Source organism: Copadichromis virginalis, linkage group LG23 (genome assembly GCF_057382275.1).
Source record: "Copadichromis virginalis isolate Kocher_CV1m ecotype Utaka linkage group LG23, C_Virginalis_male_GT1.1, whole genome shotgun sequence".
Lineage (NCBI taxonomy): Eukaryota > Metazoa > Chordata > Actinopteri > Cichliformes > Cichlidae > Copadichromis > Copadichromis virginalis.
In genome coordinates this window covers 35,776,772-35,796,255 of record NC_140639.1, presented here as the reverse complement: position 1 = coordinate 35,796,255, position 19,484 = coordinate 35,776,772, and the positions used below count along the sequence as shown (strand labels likewise).

General features: G+C 42.9%; 2 protein-coding genes across 8 annotated transcripts; one reads left to right on the top strand and one right to left on the bottom strand.

Annotated features, from left to right (window-relative positions):
• The first annotated feature begins 614 nt into the window (after positions 1-614).
• On the top strand, positions 615-9,733 carry fam117ba (family with sequence similarity 117 member Ba). 3 transcript variants are annotated; one of them, XM_085448997.1, is made up of 9 exons: positions 615-915; positions 1,093-1,180; positions 2,745-2,983; positions 4,643-4,726; positions 4,854-4,964; positions 5,695-5,838; positions 5,979-6,186; positions 6,287-6,407; positions 6,683-9,733. In XM_085448997.1, the coding sequence occupies exons 3-9, from the start codon at positions 2,963-2,965 to the stop codon at positions 6,906-6,908; spliced, it is 915 nt and encodes a 304-aa protein (XP_085305123.1). In that variant the 5' UTR covers positions 615-915; positions 1,093-1,180; positions 2,745-2,962; the 3' UTR covers positions 6,909-9,733. The 3 variants fall into 3 exon arrangements, with proteins under 3 accessions (XP_085305123.1, XP_085305122.1, XP_085305124.1); XM_085448996.1 differs by having other exon boundaries at positions 615-1,180; XM_085448998.1 differs by lacking the exon at positions 4,643-4,726 and having other exon boundaries at positions 615-1,180.
• On the bottom strand, positions 9,445-19,398 carry ical1 (islet cell autoantigen 1-like). 5 transcript variants are annotated; one of them, XM_085448988.1, is made up of 16 exons: positions 19,326-19,398; positions 19,141-19,216; positions 18,363-18,387; positions 18,049-18,223; positions 15,380-15,452; positions 14,830-14,953; positions 14,538-14,736; positions 14,321-14,446; positions 13,322-13,420; positions 13,120-13,205; positions 12,863-12,912; positions 12,679-12,723; positions 12,364-12,519; positions 11,677-11,949; positions 11,496-11,591; positions 9,445-11,250 (listed from the first exon to the last, which is right to left on the bottom strand). In XM_085448988.1, the coding sequence occupies exons 3-16, from the start codon at positions 18,368-18,370 to the stop codon at positions 11,135-11,137; spliced, it is 1,626 nt and encodes a 541-aa protein (XP_085305114.1). In that variant the 5' UTR covers positions 18,371-18,387; positions 19,141-19,216; positions 19,326-19,398; the 3' UTR covers positions 9,445-11,134. The 5 variants fall into 5 exon arrangements, with proteins under 5 accessions (XP_085305114.1, XP_085305113.1, XP_085305116.1 ...); XM_085448987.1 differs by lacking the exon at positions 19,326-19,398 and having other exon boundaries at positions 19,141-19,268; XM_085448990.1 differs by lacking the exon at positions 19,326-19,398 and having other exon boundaries at positions 11,502-11,591; positions 19,141-19,268.
• Between the last annotated feature and the right edge of the window lie 86 nt (positions 19,399-19,484).

The window sequence follows — 19,484 nt, the reverse complement described above, 5'->3', positions numbered from 1 at the left end:
TTTTTTTTATTATTATTTTGTATCATCATAACTAAGAAATTCAAAGTGGAAAACGGCTAATATAATCGTTTATTTGTAAAAATGATACTATAAAAATTATGGTTATCTGCTTTATACAACTTTCTAATGATTTCATTAGTTGAGCAACGAAATTAAGATGCAATCCTCAGTGCAAAAGAATAATACAAAACTACAATAAAGTTGTGTGTGTGTGTGTGTGTCTATACAAAAACGAAAAACACAATTATTTCCGTATTGCACTTATAATAATAATAATAATAATAATAATAATGGATTGCATTTATATAGCGCTTTTCGAGGCCCTCAAAGCGCTTTACAATTCCACTATTCATTCACTCTCACATTCAAACACTGGTGGAGGCAAAGCTACAGTTGTAGCCACAGCTGCCCTGGGGCAGACTGACAGAAGCGAGGCTGTCATATCGCGCCATCGGCCCCACTTGTCCTCATTTGCCGGTGTTGATGTAAATACCAAAGATGACTGTTGTCGTGATCATATATATTAAAGTGAAAGTACCAAATGATCATGATTACGTGGACCTGACAGCGTGCAGATTTGATTTAGAGGATAACAACCGGAAGTATCGGTTACACCGGCTGACTTCACACTGCACTGGTCCCTCTCCCGTTGTGTGAGCGGAGGCTAGCCCAGCATCACCGCCTTCTTCTTTCTATCCTTTCTGAATGTGTTATTCCTGTCTTGTTTTTTGTTGTTGTTGTTTGTTTGTTTAGTTTTTTTCCAGCTCATCACAAACTCCACAGACGAGGCACCCTCGCTCTGTTTTTAACAGTTATTTTCTTCGAACACAAAGCGTTTGGCTAGACGCATAAAGCTGTCGCGTTGCTTCAGCCGGGAGAGAAAAACATCCATCCCCGACGTCTCGAGGAGGCAGGGTGCGAACACAGCAACGCCCATTTTGACACAAGCGGTATCGCTGCTGTCCTCACGAAGGCCGTGTTTCTATTTTTTCCCTCTTTTTCGGTGTCTGCCTTTGATATCTGAGTCTACCTTCCTTACTTGTAATCTTCACCCTGGTCATTCTGCCCTGCCTTTTCTCATCGCATCTGTAGCATCTTCGAGTAGTGGCAACAGGGTCCGGGGCTGCCGAAGAGCTCCCATGCCCCTTTGCATGCAGCGCACCGAGACTGCATTTTGCAGGTGAGTCTGATTTTACATACACAAGGTCAGAAATTTGGATGCTGTTCCTGAGCATGGATTATAGCACCAGCGTGGAATATGTTTTTGTATGTGTGAGGAGGGGTGGCGTGCTTCCCACCAAACACAATCGGCCTACATTTCACCGTGCAGGCTTTTGTATGGAGATGAACGTGCAGGGAGCATTTATTTTTCGTATTAAGATCCTCTCATCTAAGGGATATTTCATCCCCTAATATGTCAAGTTAGCATGGAGGATAGATAGTAATAAAACAGGCAATGTTCAACATTTACAATTAAAACCACATCTATTCTCTTAGTGGTTCGGGTCATGTTCTTAGGCCAAAAAATGTTCTGTTGTTCATGTTGTTCTGACAACAACATAACAGAAGGTTGAGCCACTCTTCTATTATTTCTGCTACTACTACTGCTGCTACCAGTGTTACTATTGCTGGTAGCGTACACTGTGCAGGTGATTTGTGGGCAGCCGCTGAGGCAGGAAAAAGCTGCCATCAAAATAAAGTGGTGGGAGCATTTCACTGGCAGACTGCTGATGCTGAAAACCCCGCTTAGTCACACACACAACCAAGTTCTCTTGTGTGTTAATAATGATCAGAACCCCCCCCCCCCCCCCCCCCACACACACACACACACACCACCGACGTTTCCTAGCAACAGCTATATGCACTGGTCAAGGCCCCTGCCGAATTTAGCTCAAGGACACACACACACTACCAGTCAGAGCTGTGTGTTTGCATTTATGGATTCATGTTCTATTCATTTCAACATTATAAGAGAAGATGAATGAGTTGATTCTTTGTTATCCATTAAAACTGTCTGCAGTGTGTGTTTGCACTGTTGCACTGCCGTTCTGCTGTCATAGCAGATGAGGGAGAATTCTGATGTTGAACTGTACTTTTTGGTATTTAAACTTTGTAAATAATCATGATCTCAATATTGAAAATGTGATTCATTAGAATGCAAAGAATTCTCTGTTCTCAGAGAATGCATAGACTCAGAATTACATAAAAGAAGCTGTTGTTAATGCTATATCAACAACCCTACAGTGAGATGGACAGAATCACTATAAGTGGCGTTATATACAAGGTTGTAATATACTGTGTATACCAAATTTTTGCCTATACACAATCCTAGAGGTTTTGTGCAATTCACTGATGGTGCTGGTACCCTGGATGCAAGAACCCATGGGTGTCAGTGAATCACTGCAAAACCTCAACCTGCAGCCAGGGTCAGTTGGGTACGCTTCCCTGCTCTCATTTAAGGTGTCTTAATGCCATTAACCAGGGGGTCGTGTGAGCCTGGCATAGCTGCTCTGCCCAGCATGGGATGGATTAACATCAATCTGGCCACACACACACACACACACACACACACACACACACACACACAGACTCCCTGACACAAAAGTAAATACACACAGACCTAGACAGACATTGCGAGCTTATCCCATTGGCCAGCTGTATGTCTGGTGATTTGTTGATGTGTTTACATCAAACGTCTTTACATCTCTAGATCTACTCAAACTCATTTTCTGTTTTCCCTTCAGACTGCATCTGTGGCCTTAACCTTCTAGATTTCTCCTCTGATTGTCCTCGACGCCTCCGGCATTCCCCCCTTCTCTCCCTCTGAGCAGTCTGCTCCCTCATTCTCCTCTCGGTTTCCCGCCATCGCGTCCAGCTGTGGCCCTCACAGGGCACGCTCGCTGGCTCTCACCTGACAGGTCCCTGGCCTCAGGACGACAGCCAGCAACAACACATTCCCTACATGAGGGACAAAGCGACGCAGGTGAGTATAGCGTCTCTTTGTGTAGTAATAATTGTGAGATACACAAAGTTTGCATTTTGTTTATATGCGTAGGCCATAATATATAGTAAAAGTATTATTACTGTTACTGGAAGAGGAAAGAACCCAAAGTGCTGACTGACATAAGGAAGAAAAATTAACAATCTTAAAAATAAATTGTAGGAATTTTATGTTGCCCTTTTTCAGGCTTATTGGGCAACAGCTTAAGATGCGTTTCAGTCATCCTCTTCCCAGGCACAGCAGGTATATGTGGGTGGTTTCTGCAAGACTGCAGGAAGAGAGGTTGGTTAGGTTTGGGAGGACATTATAGACTGACTGGATAAACTTGATCTAGGGTGGCTCAGCCTTCCATAGTTTTAACCACAAGATATTCCAGTTCATTAACTGCTCCCATAAATTCCACATTCTTTGCTGCCGTGTCCCAACCATCCTACTGCATTGGGTTTCCTCTACCCCTGCTTGGGTCAGTTCCTGGACCTACTGGCTTCTTTCCCTTCCTTGGGCCTTGCCCTATTGAGGTTCCAGAGCTCTCCACTTCCTGCCTGTCCTTACCTCTTATGCCAACCAAGGAGACTCTGGTGTTACTGGAGTCTCTATACAGCATCATCTCTGTTGTTTGGGTTTGACTGAAAACCATGAATTCTTCTGATAGTCTGCTCAAGAGGAGTCACATCTTATTCTTCCTCCCATATAAAGCTGCCTCTGTGTAATTCACAGTCCTGCAAAAGTGTCTATCTGCGTACACGCTTCAGTTCGGACAGTAAGCGGACAGATATATGCTTCCGTGCAGTCCTCTAAAATCCCAGCTGAACATAACTGTGTGTCTGGCAAATGCTGATTGGTTCACCGGTGGGTGGAACAGGGCAAACAGCTGAACAGAAGAGAACAGAAGAACCATGAAAAATATATATTTTTTAAAATAGAGAATGAAAAGCAGAAACAGTGTTTGCAGTATTTTTCACTTCAGCACTTTGTATGTTATGACTGCACTCTTTTCTGCAGCTGGCTGACAAACCAGCAGCAGCATAAGCAAGAGTGGTGCACAAACCGGTTTTACCAGACACTTTATACACTGCCTTGATAACAGAGCTCTCCACAGGTAGACAGGCCATCCCAGACTGCTAACAGACTGTCAGCGTGCTACCCTTGCTGAACCACAAATCCACTTTAGGCTACAAGGAAGGGCCAACCACCTACTAGCAATCGTGCTCCCAAACCCATAATGGCCAGTGTGACATTGTAAACCAGCAGTGTGGCAGGATGCCATGCCAGTAAATCCAGCCCTTGAACTTTACTGCCAACACTTTACTGATTTGTCCAACAATATAAGCCAGGTTTTCAGCTCTCTTGTGTTTCATGAGTTATGGTTGTGTCACTCGGTTTGCTGTTGGAAGACCTTCCCCAGGCTCTTAACTGGCTTCTCAGTTATAACATAAAAAACATGTTCTGCACCCATCCTATAAGTCAGTTCTATAAATGGGGAGTTGGTGTTGTCTGTTTAAATAATCCCTATATATTTGATTAAGAACTGTCAAATGTTTTTTGGTTTCAGCTGTATTTTTTTTTCCTGTTTAGCAGTTTTAAGCTTGTGTGTTTGAGCTTTAGTTCTGAACAGTGTATGTGTGGATCTGTGTGTGTCAGACTCCCAGGGCCTGGGCAGATGAGAGGAGGAGGGGCTCACACAAACGCTCGGCCTCCTGTGGGAGCACCGACCAGCTCAAGGAGGTCACTTTCTTACCTGATTACAGGCCCAAATAAACAACAAATTACAATACGGGTCCTGGAGCATACTGAATCCCTTGTTTCTCAGCATGCCACCGTTAACACTGATGTCTGTATGTGCTCTCTTCAGATCGCCAAATTGCGTCAGCAGCTACAGCGCAGCAAACGCAGCAGCCGCCATCGGAGGGACAAAGAGCGCAAGGCCCCTTTCAATGGCAGCCACACCATTATCCAATCGCAGGTGACTAATAGAGACAGCATGCAGGTTGGAGGAAGACTGTGTTGGGTACCCGATCTGGGTTTTTGAGGACGTCCCACTTTCTCGATGTCCTTATTTAGCTCCAGTGTGTGTGTGATGTAGACGTATGTACACATTTAGTGGCCACTCATGTCATTCTACTGTATGCGACAGAGATGGCAGTAGGGCCACTCACACGTTCCCTGTGGAGTCTGTTGCAATTCAGCTGTCCTGTATTCTGGATGTCCTGGAAGAAAATGAATGACTGGCTCAGATATAGTGCATTTATGCTATAGCAAACGTTAGTTCTGATAAATTATCTCCACATTTGTTTCTTTCTATGGCATTGACCGTTTAAAGCAGAGGTCCCCAACCTGTTTTGCGCCACGGACCGGTTTGTGCCCGGCAATATTTTCACGGAATGGCCTTTAAGGTGTCGCGGATAAATACAACAAAGTAAAACTAGTACCGGTACCGAAAAAAAGAAGATTTATTCATAACACACGTGAAAAGACCCAGGAAAACCGAGTTAATGAAAAAAACGATAACAAAATAACACTAAAAACCCTGAAAACCATACATTTCACACCCGAGTCTCACTCTCGCGGTCTGGTACCAAATGACTCACACACTGGTACCGGTCCATGGCCCGGGGGTTGGGGACCGCTGGTTTAAAGTCACTAAACCCCCAGATGACGTTTGTAATAAATTCGGTTTGTCTGTGTTTTTGCAGTCGCCTATGCCTAAGACCATTCTGATACCCATCCCTATATCCAAGTCGTCGGCCCCTCGTTTCCGCAACAGCGTGGAGGGCCTTAACCAGGAGATCGAACGCATCATCATCCGTGACACCCCCGAGAAGGATGAGACTATTGTTGTGAGTTTCAATGAGTTAACGTGCTCCCAGTGTGTTAAATGTCGTGTCCTTCCCTAAAAAAAACTAATCTCAGATTGGTTTCTTTTTTAAAGATTGGAGATATAATTGTGATTTTGTGTGTGTGTGTGTTCGTGCAACAGCCACAAGATGTCCCCGATGGGCACCGTGCACCCCCTCCTGTCCCCCTACAGCGAAGTAGCAGTACCCGCAGCATCGACACGCAGACTCCCTCTGGCGGGGGCCTGAGCAGTAACCATAGCAACTGCAGTAGCCGTCCCGACTCCATCTCACCCTCCTACCTCACCGTCCTCAACGACACGTGTGGAGGCAGCCCATACGAGGACAAAGGTGACCAACGCACGCATACATACAAGAGTCAAAACCAGACACATAGCGGTGCCTTTGTGAGCTCGACGTGTCGCTAACCCACCTTCTTGCTTATTCTCAGAGCTGGGACCTTGCTCCCCGCTGCCCAAATACGCCGCCTCTCCTAGACCCAACAACAGCTACATGTTCAAGAGAGAACCTCCAGAGGGCTGTGAGAAGGTCAAAGTGTCTGAGGAGTCAATGTGAGTGGAAAAGGAGGTGTTCAGCGTCCTTCCAGTTGGTGTCCCATAAAATCACATAGAACAACCAAAATCGACATCAAATATGCCAAGTACTGTTTGTGTGTGTGTGAGCGAACCTTAATTTATCTCTCCACAGTTACATTGTTGTCCAAACGCCATTAAAGGTGTCTAAGTGTTTTTCTAAGTGTGTCAAGAGTTTTGCAAAATCATGATGAACTTGTATAAAAACAAGAGGTTAACATGTAGGCTAAATATGACTCTGCATGTGTTTCCAGGCCCAAGCCTCTGCAGGAGATCCCTCCCTTTCTGTGTCCTGACCGCAACAAGGTCAACTTCATTCCTAACAGCGGCTCTGCCTTCTGCCTCGTCAGCATCCTCAAGCCCTTACTCCCCGCCCCGGACCTCAACTTTCGCTCCGGCGTGGGCCTGCAAAGCCTATCCCCATCCCTTGTGCCTCTGTCCACCCAGCCCTGCCTCCTGGAGGAGCCGGAGAGTTTCTGATGCCCCCCCTGCAGCCTTCCAGTCCGCACACACCCCTTCCTTTCCTCTAAAACAGCCTCCCCCCACCAACATAATCCAAAAACATTTGAGGAAATGGCCCTTCTGCTCTAAAAAACTGCCTTCAGCATGCCAGCTAAGCTCTCTCTGATGTCCTTATCTTGTTCAAAAAGCGCTTCCCACTGCCTCTCCTCATCAGACAACTACAATGTGAGAGTCCTGCAGGCCTGAGCAGACCTCTGCAGCTAACATTTCATCGCTTTCTTCTACCTTAGTGCTGGTTATTGTTCCTGTTTTTTTGGGAGGAAAAGGGAGGAAGGACAGACTTTTTTATTTCATCGTATTATACCATGGCGCCTTTCCACGGACATATCTTTTTTTCTATCTGTAGTTATTTCTCTTGATATGAAATATGCCTTCCATGATAACAAAAAAAGGCTGCTGGTTTCCTTAGTGACCAAGAGTTTGACCACAGAGGCTAATTTTGGTGCTGCCAGAAAATATAGTAGCAAAACTTCAAGAGATGGGGAAAAAGACGAGTTCAAAATGTGCCTGATATTTTTCACTGATTTCCCTGAGTCATCATAGTGCTCTGATGATGTTGATGTTTAGATGAGACATCTTTGCACTATCGTGGCCATATATTCATAGAGAAAGGCTGAACCATCTTCAAAACAAGCAAACAATGAGACGGTGCATAATTCACACCTTGAAACAAGTAAATACTTTATTTGGACCACCTTGTAAACCAAATCCAGACATCTGTTTTGTACTTTTATTAGCTGTTTGCCACAAAAGTTAGCTAAAACTGGGACAAAGCAGTGCCTTTGTTACGCTAACTGGTAGCAGTGAACTGGTCCCCTGCTGGGCAGCTTGTATCTTTGAGGAACACAGGCCAGGGCTAAGCGTGCAGCATGTTCAGCCTCCTTCCCAAGTCTCCCTCTTTTTACTCCGCCGTATTTGTTCCTTCTTTTTCCAGCTCTTTATCCCCTTTTTTCTCTCACTTTCACCGTAATGCTAATTTCCTTCTGACTTGCTCAGCTTGTGTTCAAATGTGTCCAGTAGGGCCCCTCTTCCCTGCAGGACAGGCTCCCTTCTGACGTGCAGGGCTGAGAGTACGGAGATGTTGGTGAACCTGAGTATTACACAGCAGACTGGTCGATGGGGGGGGCGTACAAATTAGAACCCACTTTACTGTGTAGATTCGGTCTACAAACTGACGGGCAGCAATTTGAAGTGAAAGATTAGAGACTAGTGGTGAAGGTAGTAGAGCATTAATGAGCTATTTAGACAGATAGTTCCCTCAGAAATTTGTAGAGACTAAAGATAAAGGTAAAAGATAGATTGTAATATTAAAAAATAATATCAGAGTTGAATGTAGTGTAAAAATAAACAACCGTGGTTGGATCTGATGTAACTGTAGACAGTAAAACCCGGATGTAGCAGGAGTGCATCCTGAATGTTGTACTTTCTGACTTTAGAGTGAGCATAGTTTTAAAAAACAGACTTGCTGTTCTGTTCAGCAACACCTGAAAATGGGGACTGAGCCTTTAAAGCAGGGGTGGGGAACTCCAGGCTTTGAGGGCTGGTGTCCTGCAGGTTTTAGATATCACCCTGGGTCAACACCCCTGAATCAAATGATTAGTTCATTACCAGGCGAGGAGGTAATTTAGCCATTTAAATCAGCTGTGTTGGATCAAGGACACACCTAAAAACTGTAGGACACCAGCCCCTGAGGCCTGGAGTTCCCCAAACCTGCTTTAAAGTAATCAAGTGTTTACTGAGCTCATGGAGCGAGATAGTTGAGGGTGATTTTCCCTGAGATTTCTGTCTTAAGATTACTGTTTTAAGGCACTTCCATGTCAGCTTCACTGCATCTGTTTTTATACTGTCTGCAGCTGCACATCTGATTGGCGCACAAAAGTATAGTCTGTGATTTAAATTCAGCGAGCAACATGAAAGATCATTGTATGAAGACAACTGTATTCTTGTGCAGTTTATGGGTCACCAGCCTCTCCCTGCCTCGGCTCATCCTCTTGTATTCTTGTATATGTCTACTACTCGACTGTGCCTGCTATGGTAGGATAGGAATGTACCGGGTTTGTAAATATAGAGGCACGATGTGTTTGTATTTATCGGCTGAAAAAGATATGTATCAGAATGAGTCACAAGTGTACGACTCCCCTACTCCCCCCTCCTATTCCCTCACCAAGTACTGTGAATTCCTACATGTCTCATTATTGTGAATAATAATAATGTATTTATTTATCAGATAGGAGTGTAATTGGGTCTTAAGAGTTTTAATCCTGAAGAGATTTCATCATCATCCATCTCAGGTTGTAGTGCACAGAAAACAAGATACTCAGACTTCTCAGTGCGCACTAACAAGTTTACTGAACCGAGAGCAAACCAACAGCTGCTGTTTATGTAGCCTCACACAGTGGAGATCCTGAATTACTTAAATATGTAGCAGAGCTGAAGTAGACAGAAGCATTGTTCAGTGACCTGGTCCAGAATAATAGGTAGTCCTAAAAAATGATTATGTAACAAAAAACATGTTTAAACTATGAAGAAAATGCTGACAAACAATCACACCTACATATTCCCTTTTGTCTTTTTCAGATGTGTTTACAGGAACAAAAAGATTTGTATATGTGAAAATACAGATTTATTCCCCACTTTTAGTCGTATTGGAGTGAGGCACGACACAGCAAAAAGTCGACACGTCAGTTTTTTGTTTGCTTGTCCCGTTTATTGGAAACAACTGCCAAGTTAAATTCTTTTGAGTGAAATAAAAAGGAATAGTTAAATAAAGCATCTGTGATTGACTTGAGAAATACATTCTTTTACCTAAAGTGAGGAAATCAAGAGTCAGTAGAGTGTGTGTGTGTGTGTGTGTGTGTGTGTGTGTGTGTGTGTGTGTGTGTGTGTATACACACACACATATACATATACATAGTTATAGTGTCAGGCTTCCTTCTTGCTTTCTTGTCCCCTTGCCTCAATTGCTGAGTAGTAGTGAGGTTTGTTTGTATTCCCAAAAGCTGAGATAATAATGTGCAGCTGGTATTAAGTCATTTTTGTGAGTTGCTCAACTTCGAGACACACAGTCTTATTACTTTAGCTCAACTGAGTGTGGTTATAGAGGCACACAAATATCGTAACTAAGGATTTGGTTTCAGTCTGTGCATGTGGAGAGAATATTTACATGATAACTCGTTTTCATCAAATCGGTTTTAGAAACACAGCTCTGCACATTTTTTCACTAAACTTATAAATACTCAGAAATGCAGGTTTCTGCAGTTTTTCGCACTCAAAGAAGTACAATCACTAAATCTACAGCAAGTGAAGGATCCATGTTTTTTAAATATGTGACATGGTAACAGCTCTCCAGTGTTGATTCCTCCATATAAACCATATATATCTGTGTATCTTCAAAATACACACCACACAAAGTTAAAATAGTCAGTTACAGTGTTACTTGATAGTGTTGCTTTTCTTCCATCTTTACAGTACGCTGCACAACAAAAACTCCGTTTCTCCAACCAGTAATAGTGCTGTCATTTGTAAATCAGTACATTTTTATGTACCAATAACAATAAAAATCCCATGGCCAAAATTTCCTTCAAAAGTACAGAATAAATCCTTCACAGATTTTTCTTGGCCCTGGATTTGTGATTGTTAAACAACAGATGAGACTATTTCAAACATACATTTTGACCCAGTTTGAGTGAAATCACAGATGAAGATGGACAGATAGAAGACTCTGTGCCTTGCACTCTAACTCCAGCTGATTAAGCATACAATGCAGGCCAGTTATTACAGAGCTCTATCAATAAAGTAAATCAAAGTAATGCAGACGCGAAGATTCAGAGTTTCTCCAGTGATGGTGATACACTGTGTTCCTGGTGCAGCTGGAAATACACTATATAAAATAGTGTAAAACATGTAATATATCCTATGATGAGACATTTTGAGTCCCTGACAGTGACCCACAGAAAAAAACCCTTCAAAGTAAACCTGAAACCCAAAACATGAGGTTTGCTGTGTACATGACTTCACAGGTAGTGTTAACAGTCTTCACTGACAATGTTTCCTGTTTAAAACACCATCTTTTACTCATATGCGTCTTTCTCACTGTTCGTGTTTGTTTACTTGAATGATGACATGGAACATTGCAAAGAATCCTTGGGGAGAGAAGATGCACGCACATACACACAAGCACATATTCAGGCATTGAGCAGCTCGTCTGCAGATCGTCCGATGGCATCAGGGTTGGAAAGAGGGTCGAGGTCTGCAAACAGGTTGAACCAGGCAGACATGTCTTTGGATCCCCCAGGGGTAGCTGCATATACACACACACATATTTATACATTTTATAAGTTTACTGCACAGCAGCCACACCTGGATCAGCAATATATTTAGCAAATATCAACTAATTAAAGTTACAGTACAGTCTCTTAACTGGCAGTTATGTGAGAATGCATCCAAGGCCACGGATGCATAAGATGCGTAACAAGGAACACAAATTACTTCCTCCAGGGAGTATTTTTAAGTAGTGTACTTTCTGAGGAATGAGGAAGAGCTTACCATTACCTGCAAATTTGGGAGCTGGCTGAGCTGATTGGTTTGGACTTTGAGGAACCTGCAGGGGTGGAGCTTGGAACATAGGAGGGGTTGCCCAACCTAAAAGGTAAACAGCCATTGTGAAGAATCCAGTAGCACAATCAGTTATCAGATAGTATGCTGCAGTAAGCAACATGTGGCTCACCTGTGGAACTCAAACTGTGATCCAGCAGCTGGGAGGGCAGAAAGCCTGTGGGGCTAGGGGGGTTAGAGGGTGGACGTGCTGCTGTTGCACCACTCTGTGCTCCTTGGCTGGTTGTGGGGACACTGGGAGAGGTAAACATCCCAAAAGCATCCTGCCATTCTTTGCTGAACTCATCACTAGCTCCTGAACCAGGGCTAAGAAGGTCTTTGAGGAAGGCCATGTCCCCTGGTTCACCGTCCTCCTGTGGCTGACGGCCAGTGTGCAGACTCCCATCTAGAGGGAAGGGGGAAGAACAGGAAAGTTATTAAACCAGAGACAAAACACATCCGAAACGAACAAAGTCAGATGAGGTCTGACCATGAAAAAGAGGACTAAAATTAGAACAGAAGGTTAAGACTTCAGTTCAGCTACTTGTTGAGTAACAACATGCAATGAGGGAAACGCAGCTATGTATCCGTCCTCTATAAAATGAGTCCGAAAATAAAGAGATGAATTGGTCCCAATTGCTTAATGTTAATCACACATTTAGAAAAGACTGATAGTGGAAGCAAAAAGACTGAACCCACAAGTTGAAACCTCAGTAGGAGTGAATTTCTGATGACACCAAGCAAAGTCAAGTAGGACGCCGACACTTAGTGAAGCAGGTTGAAGTTAGAATGAGAGGAAAAAGACAGCCAACCAGTTTACCGGTGGCAGGCAGCTGTGAGAGGCCAAACTCGAGGTTTCCAAAGCCCTGAGGCTGGTGTAGGGCATTTGCTGGGGCTGTGGGCTGTGGCATGTCACAGGCCATAAGCATCAGGTCATCATCAGAGCTTCTTGACAGTCCACTGAGGTTTTGCAGGGCTGGTGTGGATGTGATAGCAATTTGGTGAGCTGAGATCAAACGATCATAAAGCCAATAGACATCCATCCCACAATCAGCAGCAGCAATTCATGCATGCATGTTGTATTTGCACGAGTGCCAGCTACAGAACACAGTTAAACAAGCAGACAGTCACTTACCGCAGTCATCAGTCTGCCTCTGCCCATCACTACTGAGTGGGAGGTCTGGAAAATAAAACAATTCATTAGTAATGTGTAATTTGCTATTGACGATATTTTTCTTCCTCGATTTTATAGGTATGCTTGGATGCTTCGAGTGTAGCTGGTGCAGACTGCCTTTTAGCCGACAGGTGGCAGTACATACCTGCATCGGTGGCACTTCCTGACAGGTTGTCATCATCCAAGGAAAGCAGACTAAGAAACGAAAGAGAGAAAAGGGTAAATAACGATAAAAAGTGTCTTATAGGATGCTTTTGCTATTTATAGCAATGCAGTGGCCTTGATTTGATTTGGAGACGCTTTTAGAAACCACTTGGGTAAACACTGCTCCAAGTCCTGATCGTACAAAAGGATTTCATGAGACACTTTTCAATTCAGATTTGTCCCATCATGTTCTCATACCTTTCTGTGTTGCTCTGCAGTGCTGCCTTCTCTTTCTCCTCTTGTTTTTTAGAGTCTGAGATTTGCTCCAGGGGATCCCGCAGATCCTGAGGGAAGTACAAACAGTGGTACATTTCAATCTATGGAAAACTTTAGATTCAAGTACTTTGAACCACTACAGTTTGGTGTTTAAGTAGAAGCAAAGGGCAACATTCTGAAATACCTTGAGTGTGGTAAACTGGTATGGTACATGTCCCTGGAAGGCCTTGTGGATTTCTGACATGGCCTGAGCAGTTTTCTCCCAGAACTGCAGCAGGGTGGTCTAACAGCACAGAGAAAGCCCAATCGCTGAAAACATTAATTTTAGGAGTCCCTAAACACATCAGTCTTATTACAGGTTAGCTTGATCTCTCTTCAACAAACAAGAGCCTAAACTTAACTTATGACTTTTAGGCTCTGTGAATGGTACTCATGGTCACTGATTAGTGGTCTTTGATCAATGAGCTTTGATCAATAGTTGTTGATTAATGGTCATGAGAATTTGCATATTAATGATCAAGGAACTGACCTCCAAGCCCATTGTTCTTTCAGTGGTCCTAGTTTCAGCCATAAAGCAAATGTACTGTTTATAAGATTGGGGAAACCTACAGTCAGCTAAGACTGAAGAAGTCACTTGGATGAGTGACGAAACGTTTCTCTGACTGAAAACGCTACGTCCAGATGAACAGAATCAACTTTTAGGGCCTGAGTGTTTTTACACAGCAAAAAAAAAAAAAAGAAGATTAGATTACAGTGGGTGAAATAATTATTCACCACTTACTAGATTTGTAAGTTTGCTCACTTACAATGGAAAAAGTCAGTTTTAGCTTTTGCCAGCTTGCTCCTACAAGAGGTAAAGACCCTACAATAATACAAAGAAACCCCAACAATCAGACAGCTTCCTATGAGCGAGCACTATTGCAACAACGGGAAGGAAAAACTCCCTTTTAACAGGATGAAACCTTTGGCAGAACCAGGCTCAGGTAAGACCGGCCATCTGCCACGACTGGTTGGAATTTAGTCGCTTTAAAAAAAAAAAAAAAAAAGCTCAAGAAACATTTGGGACAGAGTTAATCGTCAGTACTCGTACTAGACTTCATTACATTTAGAAGTGTTCCTCACATTTTGTCCACCGCATTAACAAAGTGGGGAAGCCATTCCTAGAAATGATAAAAACTTGTACCTGGTAGGTACAGAGGGAGTGGGAGAGCATATTGCAGCGGCTTGCTCCCAGCATGTCCACCTTCTGACACACATCGTTCTTCAGCTTTTCAAACTGGCTCTTTGTCCCTCTTACCTGGGCCTGGACCTGTGGACAAAAAGACATCTGCATTATATACACATACATACACAGAGTACTGCAAAAGAAAACCAACCCGAACAAATGGGCCACATCATGCCTTGCGAAACTTTTCCAGCTGTTTGTAGGTGTCTGGGTCGAGCTCTTGGGAGATATCTTTCATCCAGAGCAGAGCTCCTCTGTACTCTGTGCGAGCCTTCTCCATGCAGGTTACTGTCAAAAGTGTGTCCGAAATGGCACGCCGCCGGAACGTCTCCACTTCCTGGTGCAAACGGTGCAGTGACGGACAAAGTGCCATCCTGAAGAAAAAAGACAGGAAACAGTTCGTGTTTGTGTACTCGCATTTTTATAGCGCATAATCACTAGTGCCAGTGTTCTCTCCTGCTGCTAACCTCTGTTTGGCAGAGGCACACAGAGCCTTGCTAGTGGCATCCATCATGTTTCCAGCCTTTGTGCGATCGTGCTCGGCTTGGAATCGCAGGAACAGGCCGAGCTCATTCTCCTCTTGAGACAAGCCTGAAGAAAGAGAAACGAAGACAGCTGCACAATGAAATCGCAGGACTTTCATAAATGAGTGACTAATGCAGTTTGATAGATTCTCATAAACCTGCAGCACTAACACTGCTAAAGAATAAAGCTGCACACTCAAAAAAACTTTAGATAATTTTTTCAATCAGCTCTCCCTAGTTTTTAGCAGGAATTACTCGAGTGCTATATGTGCTACATCATGTGCTTCACACTTCAACTTACGAAATGTGACAGCAGCTCACACTGAATGATGGAAAATGCCCTTCATTTACTTACACTATTAAATTCTGGAAAGCTGCACGCATCAACAAAATGTTCACCCATAATGGTTAGTTGTATGTCTCCGGAGTGCTCTGATATAGCAACGCCTGGAATTCCTACCTCATTGAGAAGCTGACTCAGAATCTGACTCACGTGTGATCCTGTCCTGATACTTCTCGATCACCTTCAGCAGCTCTGTGCACGTAGACTGAACGGAGCGGAAGAACTGCAGAGACAAACAGGAACGATCTTGAGATCTTTTCTTAAAACATCTCCTTTTGATTAACCTTTTTGCTTTTTTTTTTTTTTGAAAGTCAAGTTTTGTTCTTTAACAGTGCGACGTTTGCTCCTCTTCACTGCTGACAATCACAAAACAGAACAGATTTTTATGGCCCTTTCCATCTGTTGTCAGTGAGCTGCCTCTTCTCCCGCCTGGTAGACAACAGCAGTGACTACATGTGTCATAGCAACACATATTCTGAGGCCATTTTAGTGCTGCTGTCTGACAGAAAGGAAAGGGTCACCTTGATCTCTAGAGTCTGCTGAAGAATAGTAAGTAGTAGTTTAAAAAATAAATAAATAAAATAGTAGCACTACAGTATAGAAAGTACATGTACACTCTATTTGTATTACTAGAGCTATTTTATAATATACTGCAACACTGAACATTGGTTCTTTAACTTGTTAGTTACTGTCTTGGAGCAACTGTGTCCACATAATTTCCTCTGGGTTTAATAAATTATTCCGATTCTTTGTCTTATTCTTAGCAGAGAGACGGGCTCACTGAAGATTGTGAGACAGCAGAAGTTGTGGGTGTGCTGAACATGTGTAGTTACTCTTTAACTGTAGAGTAAACAGTCATTAACTTTAATCTGGACCTCAGCGGTGGCCAAACATATCAGCATACAGGTGACTTCTCCTGCACAACGCCTCTAAGTAAAACGAGCATTACTAACCAAGCTTTGCACTTACTGTGATTTTCTAGAACATAAACACAATGACACAGAACAATATATACAAAATTCATTAATCATGAATTCCATTCTTCTATATGCAATATAACAATGTGCTGCTCCGTAAATATGACGGGAGGTTTTATTTTAATAGATTACGTGTCACAAATCAATACTAGCAGAAAGAGCAATCTGAAGACGCACAGAGGTACCTTTTGTCTGTCTCACAGGGGGATGAATTTCTTCTGTTCTCCTGAGAGCAGAAGAACAGAAGAAAGATAATCTCGTACCAGAGCAAAACAAAGGCCTTTAGGGCAGAACCTGCACGACTAAATAACAGCCGTGTTTCAGCAAACCCAGAGAAGTGCTCTTCTTTGACGAGAAGTAAAAGAGCACACTGTACCCCATCCAGCTGTTGTTGCAAAAGTCTCATGAATAATTAGCACTCATGTAAGTGGACAGGGAAAAGATCTCTGTAAGCAATGGACACCAGGAAACAATGCACTGTAGGTAAGAGCTTTTCGGTTGTTATTTTGATATGTGTGATTCCTTTTATTTTCCTCTCAGCAGCAAAACAGCAGGCAACAGAGTTTACGACAGTTTAAAGATGCATTCATTATTTTGATATTCAGATTACTGCTGACTACTGAGTGATCAAGGCCACAGTTGCTTTAGAGACCTTTGAAATGTTCTCCACTCACCTACAAGACTGTGAACACTAAACAGTTATTTTATCTCTAAGAAGAGATATCCAATACTGTCTGCCTTCTAATGAACCGCATTTCACTTATTCTAGCTGTTGTCTTGTGAAAAAGGTGAGCGATTTAAAAAAAAAACAACAACAACAACAACAACAGGTAGGTGGAAGAGTTTGTGATCTGTACTAAACTTGCAGATGCAGTTTTCTCCAGGAGCAAATGGACGTGAAGCCACCGGGGCAAATGCTGGTTCAGTGCCGTGCTTTTAACTCAAGCAGGGAGTTTAGCACTCCTGTGGTTACTCAACTGAAACCAAATCCTTCCCTTGGGAAAAGGACAAAATCCTTAGGAAGTTAGCCTGAGTACTATACAGCAGAGAACTTTTTTTATTTAGACAAGAAAATATTCTTGTCTTGTCTAAATAAAAAAAGACAAGAATATTTTCTTGTCTTCAAACTTTTTCTAAAATATCAATGTATTATGTGAAAACAGAATGAATGTTTTGTGCTTTCTTTGTGAGTTAGCAGGACTTTGTAGGGGGTTTTATTTTGAAAGGTTTTGAAAAGAACAGGATGAAAATCGCAAGTTCATCGCTGTATCTTAAACAGCTGGCTTGCTCACTGCTGAATGGGGCAAGGTTGTTTCCTGGCATAGATTCCCGGCCTCCCAGGGAAAAGAATGGAGGTCGACACCTGCGCCTCACAAGCCACAAGTTAGAATTAGGGTTAACTGTAACCCCATTAATACATATACTATATGTATTCATTTATCCTCTCCCAATTACATCTGTCATCCACCCATCTGCCCTCCACAATCCCAATGTCTCCTGACCTAAAACAGCTAAGTTAGGATAAGTTATGGCTATCTGTGGAAGACAGAAGAGTCGAACAAGATCAAACCAATATGACGGAAAATAAAGGAAAAACAAACATCCTGTAGTTCCTGTGCTTAAAGCCATTCCTCAAAACTTCAAGTTTGTGAGCTGCTTTTTTCCTACTCTGGAAGCTGTTATTTAATTTTAAAAACTGTATTTTCTCAACAGAATTTCTTTTTCTTGAACAGCCCCAGGCTCTTTTGAATAAATTCCTCATTTTCCTTCAAATTTTGAGCAATGAATATCATCTTGTGTGTCGCCAAATATTAAAACACTCTTAAGCCTGTTCTTCCCCACCTCGAGCTTAGCATCCAGGTCAGCATCCGAGGCCACCACATACTCATCCTCCTTCTTGCCTGTGGCTTTGATGAGGACCTGTTTGGTCTTCCAAAATTTCTTCTGCATACGGGCCATCACTGAGCTGTCCTCGCCAAGCAGAGCCCGGCCACCACTCAGCATGTCTCCGGCAAACCTGGAGCCAAGGACATGACGTTGTCAGCAACATTTTTTACCAGGCTCTCTGTGTGTGTGTGTGTGTGTGTGTGTGTGTGTGTGTGTGTGTGTGTATAAATTGCATATAATGCTCACAATAATAACAAATTTTCACCTACCCGTCCATAGTAGATAACCACTGTTCTAAAAGTATACAAAACAACAGTTTAGACAGATGGAGAGAATAGTAGCATAAAGCATAAATTAATCATTTTAGGTTTCTGTCTAGGTGAAGATTCCTCAACGCAAAAATACATAAGCAGACAGCAGATATGATAGGGGGGAAAGGGTTTTGTACAAAAGTGAATAAAATCCATCTATTCAACGTTTAACACATCATTGAGTAATAAAAGATATTCCTGCAGTTTAGCTTCCTGTATGACTTCGATGTACACACAAACACAAAAAAGCAGTAAACATGCCTGAAGCCTGAGCTGACATATAATCAAGTTACAAACGCTTATGTGGGTTTATTTTGGCCCAAACGCCTCGGTGCTGAGGGCTAAAGAAGCTAATCTAAAATGCCTCGAATATGGAGCAGGGATCAGACACCTGCGACTTCAAGGAGTCAGGGAGAACTGAGACAGCTGGATATCGAGCATTACATTTCAGCAAAATAGAGCTCTCTGACACGTAAACCCCCCCCCCCCCCCAAACCAGGTGTCGTTCGGACATTTATCTACACAGAGTACAATTATGAAAGGGTAAACACGTAAACGAAGTAAACGAACTAAGGAACCGCAAAGGAGCTTGTGTGCTAGCAGCAGTTTAGCTAGTAGCAGGTTTGATGGTTAAAGCTGCGAAACGTCTTGAGACCATCTAACTGAGCGACCGTGCGTTTTACTGAAAGTCTTTCATTGTATGGCTTCATCCTCTGTAAGGTGAAAACAGTGTTACCTTTATTTACTTTCTCTCCAGCACTCTGTGCATGTATTCAGCTCAGCTAGCCTCCTCTGACGATAGCCATCACCATCTGAGTAACAGAAACAGGATATGGTTAAGCAGCTGCAGCGATGTATGAACACTAGATGCCGCTGTTAGACAGCTGAATTCAAAGATCGTCTGTTGACAGGATAACCTACCAGAGGATAATCGGTTCTTTCCTCCGATACGTAAAGATGGACGTGATTTGGACGTGATTGGCGTGATAAATAAATATATAGCATGTTAAATCTATATGTGTTCTACGTGATAATGTCAAAAGAAACTAGAGATTCTAATGGTCGTGATACTGGCTATAT

What these genes read in the sequence shown, in the direction of transcription:
- fam117ba (XM_085448997.1), top strand. Translation starts at nt 2,963, where the DNA reads ATGAGGGACAAAGCGACGCAG. An exon ending in ACACCATTATCCAATCGCAG is followed by an intron (nt 4,965 to 5,694) that starts GTGACTAATAGA and finishes GTGTTTTTGCAG; the next exon opens with TCGCCTATGCCTAAGACCAT. An exon ending in CAGCCCATACGAGGACAAAG is followed by an intron (nt 6,187 to 6,286) that starts GTGACCAACGCA and finishes GCTTATTCTCAG; the next exon opens with AGCTGGGACCTTGCTCCCCG.
- ical1 (XM_085448988.1), bottom strand. An exon ending in ACCTGGATGCTAAGCTCGAG is followed by an intron (nt 15,453 to 18,048) that starts GTGGGGAAGAAC and finishes TTGTCTCTGCAG; the next exon opens with TTCTTCCGCTCCGTTCAGTC. An exon ending in TGTGCCTCTGCCAAACAGAG is followed by an intron (nt 14,737 to 14,829) that starts GTTAGCAGCAGG and finishes TTTTTTCTTCAG; the next exon opens with GATGGCACTTTGTCCGTCAC.